Source organism: Diplotaxodon limnothrissa, linkage group LG1 (assembly GCF_057381915.1).
Source record: "Diplotaxodon limnothrissa isolate DT_005_m linkage group LG1, D_limnothrissa_male_GT1.1, whole genome shotgun sequence".
NCBI lineage: Eukaryota > Metazoa > Chordata > Actinopteri > Cichliformes > Cichlidae > Diplotaxodon > Diplotaxodon limnothrissa.
This window is the reverse complement of record NC_140596.1, coordinates 12,693,249-12,709,667: the sequence shown is the minus strand read 5'-3', so window position 1 is coordinate 12,709,667 and position 16,419 is coordinate 12,693,249. Positions and strand designations below refer to the sequence as shown.

The 16,419-nt window shown below is 38.3% G+C and overlaps 1 protein-coding gene across 4 annotated transcripts in view; it reads left to right on the top strand.

The window, feature by feature from the left end:
- Positions 1 to 16,419, top strand: part of trpm7 (transient receptor potential cation channel, subfamily M, member 7) — a 78,641-nt gene that overhangs the window by 47,144 nt on the left and 15,078 nt on the right. For all 4 annotated transcript variants that reach the window (XM_085366410.1, XM_085366330.1, XM_085366581.1 and 1 more), the window contains exons 8-22: positions 245 to 419; positions 3,449 to 3,572; positions 4,779 to 4,851; positions 6,106 to 6,206; positions 6,613 to 6,747; positions 6,852 to 6,905; positions 6,999 to 7,139; positions 8,192 to 8,320; positions 8,433 to 8,710; positions 8,806 to 9,034; positions 9,493 to 9,648; positions 9,865 to 10,008; positions 13,716 to 13,844; positions 14,035 to 14,286; positions 16,106 to 16,280. In XM_085366410.1, coding sequence (XP_085222536.1) covers positions 245 to 419; positions 3,449 to 3,572; positions 4,779 to 4,851; positions 6,106 to 6,206; positions 6,613 to 6,747; positions 6,852 to 6,905; positions 6,999 to 7,139; positions 8,192 to 8,320; positions 8,433 to 8,710; positions 8,806 to 9,034; positions 9,493 to 9,648; positions 9,865 to 10,008; positions 13,716 to 13,844; positions 14,035 to 14,286; positions 16,106 to 16,280 — 2,295 coding nt within the window. The remainder of the gene's footprint in view (positions 1 to 244; positions 420 to 3,448; positions 3,573 to 4,778; positions 4,852 to 6,105; positions 6,207 to 6,612; positions 6,748 to 6,851; positions 6,906 to 6,998; positions 7,140 to 8,191; positions 8,321 to 8,432; positions 8,711 to 8,805; positions 9,035 to 9,492; positions 9,649 to 9,864; positions 10,009 to 13,715; positions 13,845 to 14,034; positions 14,287 to 16,105; positions 16,281 to 16,419) is intronic.

Below are 16,419 nucleotides of genomic sequence, written 5' to 3'. Positions count from 1 at the left end.
TACGGTAGCTGGGATAGGCTTTGTTAGGTTCCAGCCCCCCACGGAAGATAATGGATGGACTCTAAACTGTAAAAACAAAAGAAAATTCTTAAATTTTCTTGGCAAATATCATGTCAGTACCTGTAAAACTGTCAGTCTTTTGAAGTTGTTTCACTCAAATCAGATTGAAATAAAAGGGAGTTATTTTAAGTAACATAATTATCTGATGCATATTCATTATTTATTTTTGTTTTTTTCCCCCAAGGAATTGGTCAAGGGGTTCCTGTCGTAGCCTTGATCTTTGAGGGTGGTCCCAATGTGATCCTGACTGTGCTGGAGTACCTTCAGGAGAGTCCTCCTGTCCCAGTGGTGGTGTGTGAGGGGACCGGCAGAGCTGCTGACATATTGGCCTACGTCCACAAGCAAACCGAGGAGGGCGGGTAGGATGAACATTCACTGATGCCATGAAAACAACCAAAATTTGCCAACAGTAGAATTTACTGGATAAAAATTAAAATTTCAACTTAAATTTTAGATATGAAAAGCAAAACTTAACAGTAAACCGCAAATGCTGAGGAACCCTATATGCAACCAAAGAAAGTTGAAGGATTTCAGTCATTTTATTAAAACTTCCAGTAGAGCTGGGCGATATAAGATTTTTTTCATATCACGATATGTTTTTTTCATTTCAGGCGATAACGATATCTATCACGATATAAGCCAAATAACTATATTTCTAAGATTTAAATGTGCCGTTGCTCACAAGTAAAATGTGAAATAATCAGCAGCTTGTTTTTATTTAAATATTTATTTCCCATAATAAGTTCAACAGGGTAGATGTACTTAAGGAACATGAGACCTTTTCAGATAAATAAAGGCAAATATTGCAAACTACACAAAAGGCAGCCGCTAAAGCGTTTAAGTTTCAAAATAGTACAAACGAAACAGACTACTAAATTGTCAATTCCACTTAGAAACAAAATATTAATTCTAAAAATAAATCTTAGTTTGTTTTACAGAAGAACAGACAAAATTGACTAACTTTTGTCAATATCAAATAAACTGAGAACTAAAAGGAAATTCTCAATCTCTCCTTGTTGTATAGCTTAGCTTTTCAAACAGTTTTAACAGTTACTTTAGTCTGACAAAAGCCGAATGACGAATTAGCGCTTCCAATCAGAGACTGAGGCTACGTCCACACGTACACGGGTATTTTTGAAAACGGAGATTTTCCGTTTTCGTTTTAAAAAATAATCCCGTCCACACATAAAGGCAGAAATGAAGGAAAACGCTGCTATGAACATGCCAAAGCAGCAGGTGGAGCTAGATTCCTAACCGTGCAGAAATGTTGGCCAATCAGAAGTCTAGAAGCCTCGGTGGGGAAAAAGGAAACAAAGCTGGGGCATAGAAGCAGAACCGAGTCGTATGTGTGGAGTGACAGTAACTGTGTGTATATGTAAGCATTTAAACACTGCAGAGAGTAGAATTAACAGTAACAGTATTGTAGAAATTCATTTCACTGAAACAATAACGTGGCGCACAGTGTGACGTCAAAAAATGCGCACACATTTGACGCTGCATTTTCTCCGTTTTTCTGGTCCACACGTAAATGCAAAAACGGAGTTTTTAAAAATCTTCGTTTTCAGTGACCAAAAACGCTGTTTACGTGTGGACGAAAGGTGCAAACGCATAGAAAAATCTGCATTTTCAAAAATACCCGGGTACGTGTGGACGTAGCGCATGCACCAGTTTATTGTATTTCCAGACTTGTTTTCGGCACAATTTACAGTGAACGCTACTCTGTTTTTTGTCAGACTTGAAATAGCCGAAATACCTTCACACTACGGAACTTCTATGGCTCTTCCGTTCGACAATCTCTCCGGCATTGGAACCATCATCTGTTTTCTCTTCGGTAACCTTCGGTCACGCTCGGTTGATTTTTCTAGTCGGCACACTCATTTCCTCCATTACCCGGGCGGTACGGTGGCTGGCTGCTTCCCAAACAAATACACATGTGCGGCTCGGCACTTGTGCTGTACGTAACAAGTCACGTGACGTGACGCTGCGGCTGTGATTGGTTCAGCTCTGCGCTACGTAATTTGGATTGGCTGTTCTTTTTTTTTTTTCTTTTTTTTAAGAGGACAAGAGCGGCGAGGTCTATCGCGATAGTTTAATTTTTCTATCGAGAAAAAGTTATATCGCGATACATATCGTTATCGTTCTATCGCCCAGCTCTAACTTCCAGTGTGCATTTAAAATCTTCAAAGTTGTCTAAGTGAGACTATTTCTGAATCATGATACTGTTATTGCTAAATAATTTGCTGCTTTAATTGACACAATTTTTCCTTCCTTTTTGTCTTTCTTTTAACTTTGTTTTGATAACAATACTTTTTGTGGCTTTTATTTATTTCTGACATCTATTTCCGACTTGTAAATAGCTCCGTTCACACAAACATTCAGGCATTTTTATGAAACACAAGAGATATGTATATGTCAGTAGCATTGGGTTTTACAATAAGAATAGGACTTGTTTGATGATTTGAAGTGAAATTAAATTGAGTATATGAGGTAGAATATGTAATAAAATAAAGAAAAAAAGACATTTGCAAAATAGTATTAAAATACATGAAGTGATTGTAGAACTGCAGTATTTAAACATGGTGTTTAAGCTTATTATTTATGTTATTGGAACAGGAAATGTTATTTCTGAAGATGGGAACGTAGAAGGGCCAGTAAATTAACAGCTTCACTTTCATGCACAGCTTTCTTGTCACCATGGCACACCAGTACAGCATTTACATTATTGCAGACGCAGCACCACTCTGTCTCTAAATCTCTTTGCTCCTCTCTCCCCTTATGAACAGGGCCCAAATATACTTTAAATCTCCCATTTGGGCTTCAGTTCAACCTGGTCACCATTTGATAAACCAAACAGAACCATATCAATCGTAAAAGCAGAGACGAGCTCCTGAGACGATTTAAAACGAGTGTTTCTCATTTTCCCTTAAAATTAAAAAGTCATAGTTTACTTCATATTTTACACTTGCCTCTCTGTGATCCACCAGTGGGATCTGCCCCACAGTTTGAGAAACACTAGGATGAAATAAGGGGTTGCTCCAAGGCGAAGTATAGGACTGAAAAAGTATTTTTTATCATGCAGTGCCACTGGAGTGCATTCAAAGCATAAAAATATGGCTGAAAAGGTTCATCTTTAGTTTATTCATTATTAAGGATCTATTTGTTTTCCTAGGACAAAAGGAGTAGTGTATCACAACATTAAGACAAGACATTTGTGTAGCTCTTTGGATAAATTGTTCCTTCTTTCACCAGTACTAGTCTAGAACTTCATGCAACCCTAAAACACAATCATATTAATATTGCTAAACAAGTGTTATATGGGTAATATGATGGAATCAAACCCATAAAGCATTTTATAGCTGTGTATTTTAGCAGTTTAACTTTTCCACAGCGGCCTCCCTGATGGAGTGGAAACAGACATTATTGCAACCATCAAAAAAACCTTCAACTTCAGCCAAGGTGAAGCAATCCATCTCTTTCAGACTCTGATGGAGTGCATGAAGAGCAAAGAACTGGTAAACTTTCACTTTCTTAATCACATTTAGTTGCTCTTAATTCTTATTTATATTCACTCATTTTCTCCCACAGTGACAGTGATTTGGGAAGTTCAGAGGGACTAAACAGAAATGTATAAAAACTAAAAGCACCAGAAATTGTGAAAGAAGGTGGTTTAGATTTCAACCTAAACAGGGGGTTTTCAAAGTATGATACCATGGGCCTCCCCACCCAAACAAAGCTGAAACTTTACCTTGACAGAAAGACACACCACCGAGGAAGGGTTTGAGAGATGCAAGCAAAAGCATAACCTTACCAGTAATTTGTGGCGTATAACCTTGTATTTTGTTCTTCTTTCGTTCTGTTTGTTTACATTTTGATATCCTTAAAACTGCGATAAAACTCAACTTTTGATAGATCTTACTTTTTTTTTTAAACACGAGTCTTCCTAAATAGCAGAATTGGTTTCAAAACTGTTGGACTGAGATGAATTACAACTTTGAGGTTAAAGAGAAGAGCAGAAGCACTCTCCAGGAAAAGAAAGACAAAAGGCATAACAATTAATCCATATCAGAATCATGTCTTCCAACAGCTATGAAAAAAATAGAATTGAATCTAATTTTTGGCAATTGCACAGTTTTACTTAAAATTGATCTAAATCAGTAAAAGTTTTTACTTTCATAATTAAGAAATAAAATAAAATAAAAGTAGGACATCGAGACCTTTATTTGTAATTACACTTATAGATTTTGATTGGTACTGGACAATAAAGACATAAGAGAAGAGAAGGTTATTTGAGCCTAAAAATAAGGATTTTGTGTTTCTTTGTAGAGATGGATTGAGAGAGATAATGAGCACAAATGCTGGTGCAAATTGTATTATATTTCACATCTCTTCTGATACACTTCTCTGTTACCTCTACCTGATTGAAATCCTCTTAACCTCCTGAGCCAAACAGCACACTAATGCAGAGACGACTGCGGATGTAATGTTGTAGAATAGAATAGATTAGAAAAGAATAGCTTTTTATTGTCATTGTACTTGTACAACAAAATTGTGGATGTAAAATCTGCCTTCTTGCATATTGGTGACAACTGCTGATTTTTCTAAATAGTGGATTTTTTTTTGGGGGGGGGGGGGGGTTATGATTTCAGCTTCAACCATGTGGATAATGTCTGTGGGAGCCTTATTATAAGTGTTTTTTGTGTTGTTTGTTTTTTTTAAAGATCACTGTGTTTCACATCAGTTCTGAGGAACATCAAGATATTGATGTAGCCATTCTAAGGGCCTTACTCCAAGGTTAGTGGATTCATTTTCTCTGAACCTTTTATCCTCTCATTTTCTTTAATAAAGGAGCCAAAAAAGAAAGTCATGTAAAGTTGATTCAGTTTGTTCATACACTATAGCCATTGGCATTTGAAGCTTAAGATTTCAAGACTTGGTAATGTTGTTTTTCTGATATAGATATGCTTTGAGAACCTAGTTCCCCCCAGTGTGCCCTTTTCTTTCAGCTCTGAGGAGATCATGTTGCTCACATTCACATGGCCTCCTTATTCCAACAATCACTGAGCTCTGTCTCTCACAGCTGTATCCCACCCTTCTCTGTATCCTATTTAAAAAAAACTTTTTATTATGTCCTGCCATTATTCTTTGAATCTTTTTATTGTAAAATTGTATAGGAGAATAATATAGTTAAAATGTTGTTAAATTAAAACGCAAGCAGTCTTTTTCTCTTAACAAAACACGTGAATGGGGTTAAGCATGTTCAGAAGATAAAAGTTGAGGGCTGTGGCTTAAATATCCACTTAGGCAAATATTTGTCAGTCTCAGGTGCTGTTTTCATAGTACAATACTAGCTCACCCTTAAAAAGATCCTGGGGTGCAACCACTTTTTTGCTTTTAAAAAATATTGGGGTTTCTTCAGAGATCCTTGAGTTTTCTAATGAGATATAGATTGTCTCTTATACATATATTTAGGTATTGTTAATGGGCACCATTCTTCCTTTGTTTGTTTGTTTTTTTTTAACCTAAAGACTAATTTCAATCAAACGTAGCATAAGAGTGTAAATGGTTCCATCCAGAAACCTGTGCAGATTAGACTAATTACTTGATGGAAGCATGAAAAAGTAAGAGTTATTTTTGCACATTTGCTTCCTTTTTCACTTTCCATTTGCAGGTAAAATGAGACGCAAACAAAAAGATCAGGGAAAATGACCTCAGATTGAAGAACTTACTTTCCTTTTTTACATCCAGACAGCATAAATTATGTGTACTGTGGTCATGACCATTCGATTCAGATGGCTCCTAAAGTACAATCAGGTAGATTAGTGTAGAAGAGACCAGTGGACTGAGCGGGATCTACTTTGTAGTCTAATCTGCTCTGTAGCTGTATTAGTGTGTAATTGACTGTATTACTGTGCTGGACATGCTCTGCTAATGCCCTCTAATCCTGTGTGTTGGCTAACAGGAAATACACAGTTAATAAGGCTTTAGTTGCCTGTGAAGTAATGTGTTTCTGTGTGTTTATTACATAGCTTTACCTGTGTGTTTCAGGCACAAACGCATCTGCCTTCGATCAGCTGGTCCTGACTTTGGCCTGGGACCGTGTAGACATTGCCAAGAATCATGTGTTTGTGTACGGACAGCAGCTCCTGGTATGTCTGCATGTTTGTTTGTGTGTGTGTGAGCCACAACTCCCAGGAATGTTTGCTTAGCTCAGCATTAGCTACAAACCTTTGCACTCACCCAAAATAACCCCAGAATTGTTGTTGACCACAGTTTGTAGTCTGAAGACCCAGGAGACTGTTTGGGCAGGCTGCCACGAATTACTTGTCTTGACTGTAACGTGAACCTTATTACAGTTGTCTTCATAAGCAGGCCTCAGTGCCTTTGTTTATTTTAAAACTGGAGGACTTCTGGCTCTTGTGTAAATAAGAGAGTGGATAATATAATTTTTATTTGTATTTGGGTTTTTGTTTTTTTGGTCTTCTTAATTTTGTTTTATAGATATTTTCTATAAGAGAATGCTTCATACCAACATGTGTATTTTTGTGTGTGAAGGTGAGCTCTTTGGAACAAGCAATGTTGGATGCACTTGTAATGGACAGGGTGGACTTTGTTAAGCTGCTCATAGAGAATGGAGTGAGCATGCACCGTTTCCTGACAATCAGTCGGCTCGAGGAGCTCTACAACACGGTACCATCCTATGTCATGTTATAGCCACTTAATGAGAGAGGTGATGGGTATAAAAGATGTCATTTTAAATGTGTGGTGTTTGTATTTTTTTTTTTATATTGTAGAAGCAACCTCCCAACAACCCAACTCTTCTTCACCTTGTTAGAGATGTCAAACAGGTAATTGCTTCATTTACTATCAATTTACACAATCTTTTTTTCCTGATATTAAGTGTAATCCTCTTAATCTATGTTTATTGTACCTTTTTACAGAGCCATCTGCCTCCAAATTATAAAATCACTTTGATTGACGTTGGCCTGGTTATTGAGTACCTGATGGGCGGGACTTACAGGTGCAACTACACCAGGAAACGCTTTCGAATCATTTACAACAATCTTCATGGAAATAGTAGGGTGAGAAACGGCTGATATTTTTAATGTGTCATAAAACTCTTCCACTTTGTATTTTATTTTAACTTTTAGCCATCAGTGCTGGACAGACCTGGCATACCCAAATGTCTAGTGAGGGTGCATTGGGAGTGTCTTATGGAGGCCCTGATTTGCAAAAACTTCAGTTCCTACCTTAGCAATCCAAAGATGGCTGGGGAGATCGAGAATCGTGGACCATGTTTCGCACCTCTATTGCTGAAGCTGCTATATGGAGCTATGGTCACAAGGTGTCTTGATAACCCCAAAACAAGATATTGGACACCAGAGGTGAACAGAACGTTCAGGTTATAGAATTGTTTAGCTTGGGTTTGCTTGTAATGCCGTAGATGCGGCTAACAGGTACTGACTGGCGAAGTGAACTCTGTCCCTAGGAGTAACTGAAGCAAAAGCTGTGGTGTGGGAGGAGCTCGGTGAAATCCTCAACTATGGTCAGAAGCCTTGGGAAGTGACCAGAAAATTAGTTTGCAGGCAGATACAAGTGGCAGAAATGAGCTTCTTCTCAAAGGTGTTCGGCTTTCCCTTAGAGCTAGGGTGAGGGCCGGCCATTCAGGAGGGGCTCAGAGTAGAGACACTACTCTTCCACATCAAAAAGACCCTGTTGAGGTGATTTGGGCATCTGACAAGGAAGCATCCTGGACGTGAGGTGTTTTGTAGGTTGTTTCCTACAGGTCAGGCCCAGGACGCACTGGATAGACTGTTTCTCAGCTTGCTTGGGAGCACCTCTCTGACGCCCCAGATGAAGTGGAGGAGGTGGCGGATGAGAGGGGAGATCTTGGTTTATTTAATTAGACTGCTATCCTTGCAGCCCATTCTCACATATGCAGCAGAAAATGAATGGATGGATTTAGGCCAATATTTTGGTTTTTTTATCTTGCCAAGCTAACAAGCAAACATTGTCAACAAAACATGTTGGTGACATTGTTGGTTGACATATTTTGGGCTTTAATATCTATAATTATATTTGTTATGAACAAGTAGTCTACTAAACGTGAATATGGGTTCATGTTTTTGCACAGAGGTCTGGGCGCCATACAGCAGGTCCTGGTTTAAGAAAAAGTCATGAGTCTTTTAGCATGCAGGCTGACAAGAAGGAGAAGACAAGGCACAACCACTTTATCAAGACTGCGCAACCGTACAAACCCAAGGTAAACATGCCTAAAAGGCTGTGGTGAATTAAAGCCTCTGCATATCTGGAACCATTGTTGAAAGTAAGGTCTGTCTCCTTCTTAACCCCCCATTGTTCATTTCACTTCTCAGCTCGAGTCTTCCACCGAGCAGAAACAAAAGAGAAGCAAAGAAGAGATTGTGGACATTGACGACCCAGAGACGCGGCGTTTCCCCTACCCTTTTAATGAGCTCCTGGTCTGGGCTGTGCTGATGAAAAGGCAGAAAATGTCACTCTTCCTCTGGCAGCATGGAGAAGAAAACATGGCAAAGGCACTGGTGGCCTGCAAACTCTGCCGGTCTATGAGCTATGAGGCCAAGAAGAGCGATGTAGTGGATGACACCTCAGAGGAGCTAAAGGAGTACTCAAAGTAAGATTTTCTATGACTTTTGATAAGTTTCAGATATGAGTGAAATATTCTTTTTATATATCAGGAGTGAAATAATCGTGCGGGTTGTATCACAGTGAGTTTGGGAGGTTGGCAGTAGACCTGCTGGAGCAGTCATTCAGGCAGGATGAGACTATGGCCATGAAGCTTCTGACTTATGAGCTAAAGAACTGGAGCAACTCCACCTGTTTGAAGTTGGCTGTCTCGTCTCACCTACGACCATTTGTGGCTCATACCTGCACCCAGATGCTGCTGTCAGACATGTGGATGGGACGACTGAATATGCGCAAGAACTCCTGGTACAAGGTTCATGTTCCATTTAGATTTTAATTTTGGTAGAAGATAAAGCTGGTATAATTTTCATGTGATATTTAGAGCTTTGCTTGCAGATCTAATATACAAAAATTGCTATCAGTACCTTTTATTTAAAAATGGTCAACAAAAATCTATCTTCTGTACCTGTTAAGTGAGTCATTAGGGAATAAAGCATTTATTTAAGGAGGTCATACTCTGAAATCAAGGTTAGACCTTAAGCAGCTAATGAAGCTGAGTTACACTGTAGTGATTAATCACACTATAGAAAAGCAGAAAAGTATTTACATTTGTGAAAACAGCAAAATTGGCAGCAAAATTGGCAGTGCACACATCAGGTTAGTTTTTCTCTTAAATGGCAATATTATGGGTTTCATCAGTGTTTGTAATTCAAAGGACTGTCTCAACAAATATAGCAGTACCCACCCCCATGAGTTTGCATGTATCTGCAGGTGATTCTGAGTATCTTGGTGCCTCCTGCCATCCTCCTGCTGGAGTACAAATCCAAGGCTGAGATGGCTCACATTCCTCAGAGTCAGGATGACCACCAGATGACCATGGAGGACAGCGAACACAACTTCCAGAACATAGCTGAAGACATTCAAATGGTTAGATTTACACACTGTCTTTGTCTTGTGTGCACTCTAGAATTCACCAATGTTTTGACAGACTTTATGAATGAAAAGCTGTCAATTTGTTCTAGTTGAGCAGTATTAAAGGCTGTATCTATGTATAACAATGAAAAGTGGGAAAACTGTAATATTCAGATAATTAAATCTTTTTTCCTCATTGTGTAATTTGGGCCTGTTTAATGTTTTTTGCAGGATGTGTTTAAGGAGACAAGATCCCATGACCATGTGGAGACAAAAAGTGACATGGAGACACATGTTCGTTCCAGGAAGCTGCCTTTAACCAGGAAAATCTATGCCTTCTATCATGCTCCTATTGTCAAGTTCTGGTCCAATACGGTATGAAGATTACAGTGAAAGCGCATAGATATATATGGAAAAGCAAGTTGACTAAGATCTTCTCAGACACTTAAATTATCTTTTTGCCAGCATTGCTTCACTTAAGAAATTTAGTCGCCAAATATCCTTCAACTAAAGCCAACATGCACCCTTGTGTCAGGGAATCAGATAACATACAAGAGGTTTCTGCCACAACTTTATCTACTCCTTGGTGCATGGAGAAGGGGATAAAGTCTGAAGAAGTTAAAACTCCAGCAATACGTGTCTAGGAAAAATTCAGTAAAGCAATAAAGGTGTTGCTCGAGACTTAACGACTTGAGGTAATCAAACACCATTGAGACAGTAGAAGGTACAAGGGGCAGCCCTGATTGATCTCACAGTATCTCACCCACATGAAAGCTTATGGAACATAATCACACTAAAATATCCAATATAAAACTTACAATTAATGGTTCTAGATTATTGGTAAGAGGTCTTTATATATTTTTTTTCTTCTTGTTCTTGTCTTGTATCTGGTATTCATCATTCAGTTGTGGGTTTTGTTTTACCTGTGTTTAGGCAGTCCCCAAGTGGCAAAGCACCACCTTCATCTCCACATCGTTACTTTTTATTTTAAATAAAATACAGTAGAGAGTGGGCAGGAAAGTGTGTTCAAATCAGAAGGCAAGGGGTGCACCTTTCAAACAGCACGAGTCCTTCTACTAATTTTCCTTGAGGAAAATTATGTTATAATATATTTTCTTAAATACGCTCATGCACTGTCAGGTTCACGCTCTTCTTTTCTCTCGCATTTTTCTCACTGTTGCCCAACACTAGTTCTCAGAAACTTAGGTTGGGACTGATCTTTGTTGGTTACTGATACATCACTAAAACCCACTAGCCTACAGAATATAGCCTCTGCCTACGCTTATCTACATCTGCTTTAGCAGATTTCATCCGAGTTTAAGCACATTACTGCACCGCTGACTTGCCTATCACCCGTGGGATAATGGCTGATTTTTCCAGCAGATCACACCTCACATGTCAAGGTTCAACAGTTTTCACAACTGACTTAATTAACGTTACACTAAGAAACTGGACGTGTGTGTGTGTGTGGGAGGACATTTTAAGACTTTCCCACAGTTTACAGTGTGTTTGACCTACTTAAAAAATTGTACTACTTAAGTAGCAATTTTATACAAACAAATTGAGAGTCAGCGTAACGATGGGAAACACTAGAGTTAGGCATTGCTTCCTTTCTGAACCCCTCCTGTGCTTAAAAAGTTATGTGACTTAAAAATAGCAGAAAAATAATGTTACTTAAAACATCAAAACTGGCTGATTCGTTTAGGGTCAGGTGGGAACTGTTCTCAGATTTAGTTGATTTTGATATGGAATGATATTTGCGTGGAGGCAAAGTTTCTTCAGAAATGCTGACAGTTAAGCTTGCTGACACAGACACTGCTGATGTTAAGCAGGTATAATGTTCACCGTCTTCGTTTACTGTGTTAGTTTGTTCATGGTTGTTGCTAGGTATAGAACACAAAGTGAAACTGAGGTTGGAAATGTCTCAAGTTTTGTTACTATTTAACTACAAAACAAACTGCTGGACAAATTTAAATTTGATCTGAGATATATCTATATCTGTCTATGTATCTATCTGTCTGTCTGTCTTCTGACTCTGATTATATATATCAGAGTTTATTATTTTATCAGAGTGTCTGTGTAAAATTGTACAATATCTGGCTGTGCAGAAGTTGAAGAAATTTACTTAAAACCACATGCCAGCCTCATGGTGCCTCTAAAGAAAAAGTTGGACTCGACAAAAACATCAGGCACCTGACACTTATTCATCAGCACAAGAAAACATGTTCAGCAAATAGTAATAATATAGTAATGTGATACAAATTACACGTTTAAAGACTAATTTGATGTTATGGTACGACAGTTTGTCTGTGTAGGTTCTCAGTCATTTAGGTCATGGTAGTTTAAGGAGCTTGGAAAGAAAGTGACTGGACTTCTTAAAGTTTCTGGAAGACATTGCAAATCTCATCCAAGAGGCTTCTTTAGTTCTAAAACCAAATGGTGGAGAGTCCCAGATATTTAAACCCTAGTGCAGATTGTCCCTTAAGAGGGTCACTGACTCGCTATTATAAGAATATTACTACTGTGTGATGAGGCTCGTGATTAATAGTGGGTGAATGACTTTTTTTTGCTTTTTTTCCAAGCTCCTTAGACTAGTATGACAGTTGTACTTTAAAGTCTTCTGTATCATCTTCTCCTGTGTGACTATAAGATCATCTCGCTCCATCTTACTGGGATTTAAGTCACTCCTATCCTCTTTTCACCCTTCCCAGTGTTTGATCACAAGTTTCTGTTTACTTTTTGATGGTGGAGTTTTTTCGGTGGACGCAGTTTAGTGTTTTGATTGGTTTTCCTGTTGCCTTCTGTGGGTCACCTGGTTGTCGGTGGGTAGTAAAGACAAGTTTGCATGATAGGAGCAGTAGAGGAGAGCAACAGAGTGGGTTTTCTGTAGTTATTGACTTTCTTTGAACATATGGCTGCGCAGTATATGTCATATAGGTATTCATATTTAAAGTGTTACCAGAACTGAGGATTATCATTGTCATGATTATTTATATTTATATATTGGTGGTTTCCTCACTTAAGTGGTAGGGTCCATGTGAGGCTGGGAAAGACATAAGTGTGGGGACTGAGTAGTAGAGTCGGGGGGGGGGGGGTTGGCAGCTTCCACTGAGGCTGCATTCTATTTCATTTTATTTTTTTAACTTTGTGTCATTGACATTTTATTTTATTAAAATGTTTGCAAAATAAACGGTACCTTTTCCACCATTCTATTGCCTAAAGACCTGCTTCATCAACATCATTTTTAAACCTTTTGTTGCCAAACATTAAAAACACCCCCTTGTTTGGTTTCTTGGTGGCACACTCATCCTGTTTCTTGTATCCTCCTCTAACACAACAGCCATCTGCATGGCTCTTTTACCACATCGATGAACAGTCTCTTTGGCAGCTCTATTTTTAATATCCTCTGCCAATTATGTCAGGGATCCCTCTTCTGCACATGTCCAAAGAGGGCAAATGAACTACTAAGCCCAGGAGTTGTGACTAATATTGGGTTGTTAATATATTACAGTAAATGTGCTGCTGGTAAGAGGCCCTAAAGCCTTTATGGTTAGGTATTTACTTTTCAATTTATCACTGTGAGTAATCAGTTTTATATTAAATGCACTGACTAAACAGGTTTTAATAAAAATAACAATTGTTTGAGCATTTTCTGTTCCATTTATCAAGTAATCCACCAAAGTGCCCCATTAATACCTTCTGGGAACTGAGAGTTGTGAGTTTCACTTGAGACTGAGAGGGATGAATTTCTCTCACAATATTTATTCAGACGGCTAACCACCAGCTGAGCTCTGAGGCCAGAGACTTCAGGGACATGACTATTTGTTCCCAACTCAAAGTGATGAGGTTCAACCCTTTAGAAGGACTTTAACTGACCTCATCTCAAAATAATTAACTGAGGAAGTTATCTGAATTAGGGGCTCTTTGTAAGCCAGGGCCGTTTTCCATTTCCGTCCCCTCTGATTTATATACTATAGAGAATCTGCTGTGCATTGTTTCACATGTAGGAGGGATGGGAGGGAGGAATTTTTCTTTTTCTTTTTTTTTAAATGAACCTTACTTTATTTGTCTCCCATATTCAGCTCTTCTACTTGGGCTACTTGATGTTGTACACATATGTGGTGCTGGTGAAAATGTCTCAATGGCCTACTCTTCAAGAGTGGGTGGTCATCGTCTACATCTTTACGGCTGCCATTGAGAAAATCAGAGAGGTGCGTGGATCAGAAGTGTTCCTTTTTCAGATGCATGAGTCTCCATAAGTTCGTTGTCCAAAATGAGTTTGCATTTCATAGGAATACACAGAGGTTAGCTTATTATTACAGCTTCTTTCTGGAGGACTGACTGTTGTTTAATGTCTTTCTGATTTCACTTCTCTTCTCTATTACTGCTTTTACTCTCTAGATGTTTATGGCTGAGGCTGGCAAAATAAGTCAGAAAATAAAGGTGTGGTTCAGCGAATATTTCAACGTGTCCGACTTCCTGGCCATTGTGACCTTCTTTATTGGTTGTGGCCTGAGGTTGGGCGGAGGTGATGCCTTTGGCCCTGGGAGGACAGTTTATTGTCTTAACATCATCTTCTGGTATGTGCGACTCCTGGATTTCCTGACTGTTAATCAACAAGCTGGGCCCTACGTTATGATGATTGCCAAAATGGTGAGTCTTTTCTAAGTTTAGTATTCATTTGAACACAAATTTTACAGCAACTTGTGACACTGAGGATGAGATTGTTTAATTTACTTTCATACCACAAGCACAACAATGTCTGGTATGTGGTTCTAGGAAAATTCAACTTGAGGCATGCAGAGTGAATCTCACGTAAAAGGGAAAACATTGCCTCCAGGCTCCTGGGCCTGTCAGACATAGTTTCTGCATAACAGAAATGAAGAACTGCAGACTGAGTTACTTTATCCCCAGGTTGAGTGTTTTAGTCCTGCAAAACCTTTGTTGTGCTGGTTAACAAGGGGCATCCTCCTTTAGAGGCCCATGAAAACCCCAGAAACCTCAACAATAGTACCTAGCATGCTAGGTGTCCCATCCCCACCCCCACTCCCACTTTTACCTCTCATGTTAGACATACTGCAGCCCAGGTGGACGACGGCGTCTTCTAAAGCCAATTTCCTGCTTCTCTCAGCAGCCTCTGATAATGACCTGATAGCTTGTCAGAAGGCTTGTCCTCGAACCTCCATGCTTTCTGTGTGGTTGTTGGCCGCAAATTCTCCTTATCCCATCTCTGCAAGGAGCACCAGCTGCAAATCTGGCTTCTTCTTTTTTTCTTAGTTTGTTTCTAAAGTTTGTTCATAATTTAAACAAACTGTCAGAGATTCCTGGCTTTTGTGTATTGATGTATATGCCATGTTTATTTTCGCTTTTTTTAATCACTTTCAATTCATATTTAAACAGCACCATCTGCAGGTATTGTACCGCACTATGTTATCCTAAACTGCCACATTTAGTTTCACCATTTATTGTGCTATTAAAATATAACATCACATGTTATGGTATAGTTAAATATAATATTGGATGAAATGATGAGATAAACTCTGAGGCTGGTTCATTTTATTTGGCATTCTGTGATGAAACACTAAATTCGCTTCCTTACTGGGACTAAACGATTATGAGCTAGCTTAGCACTTACTTGAGCTAAACTGATTAGCCTGGCTTTGTCCAAAGCTTAAACATGTCCATCAACCAGCTCCTTTAAATTCTGACACCCTTTAAAAATAAATAATTATTATAATAATAATAATTTGCAAAGTGAATTTTTTTAAAGGGGATTGTGTGGCATCACACTTAATTTGAAGTCTAATTGGTGCAATTCCAGGTGTTGATATATGGATTTTTTTAATTTTTTTTTTTTTAAACCATTGGACAAAACCAGAAACATTATTTTGCTTGTTTTCAGTTTTGTTTTGTTTTTAGTTAAGCTACCTATGCTAGCTGGAGCTTCATATGTAGTTGGCATTTGAATAAATAAATATTATGTATATTTGACTAAAGTCTACTATATATACGGTATTTAAAAGTAGTGGTATTAGTGTTGTATTGGTGGTATTAGTGTTCCAACTCAGCCAGAAAGCAAATACATATTTCCTAATTTATTAGATTTCTTCTTAAATTAAGCAAAATTGAATCAGAATGTAATCAACATATGTTTAATTATGTGCATTTCAACAGCTTAAAAATGTATTAGACTAATAATCCTGGTGATTTCAGTACAAGCTTTGGAAAGATTTTCTATCAGCTAAAATCAATAATTTTTTAAACCAAACTAAAAACTGGAAAAGCATCAGCTTGTTTTTGTTTCATATAAAAACTTAAATTCGAGTTTACTTTAAATCCCGGATGTAACCTATATATACTAAAAAGTCCCTAAAATTTTTTTTAGCAGTCTAATATTTTCATATATGGATAATTAATATGGTTATTATTTATCCATCATGTTTTCCATTGACTTGATGTGATGCACTTGCAGGTGGCCAACATGTTCTATATTGTGGTAATAATGGCTATAGTCCTGCTGAGCTATGGAGTACCTAGGAAAGCTATTCTGTATCCGAATGAGGAGCCAAGCTGGACGCTGGCCAAAGACGTGGTTTTTCAGCCGTACTGGATGATGTATGGGGAAGTATATGCCTATGAAATCGATGGTAAGGACGATGAGCTTGGTAGGGGAGACTAGGAGGGTTAGGGCAGTTTTGTTCAAAGCTTCTCACCACAGCATGTCAGCTAATCATCAGTCAAAACAAGCACTGGAAATCAAACCCACGATATCCTAATCATCGTTTG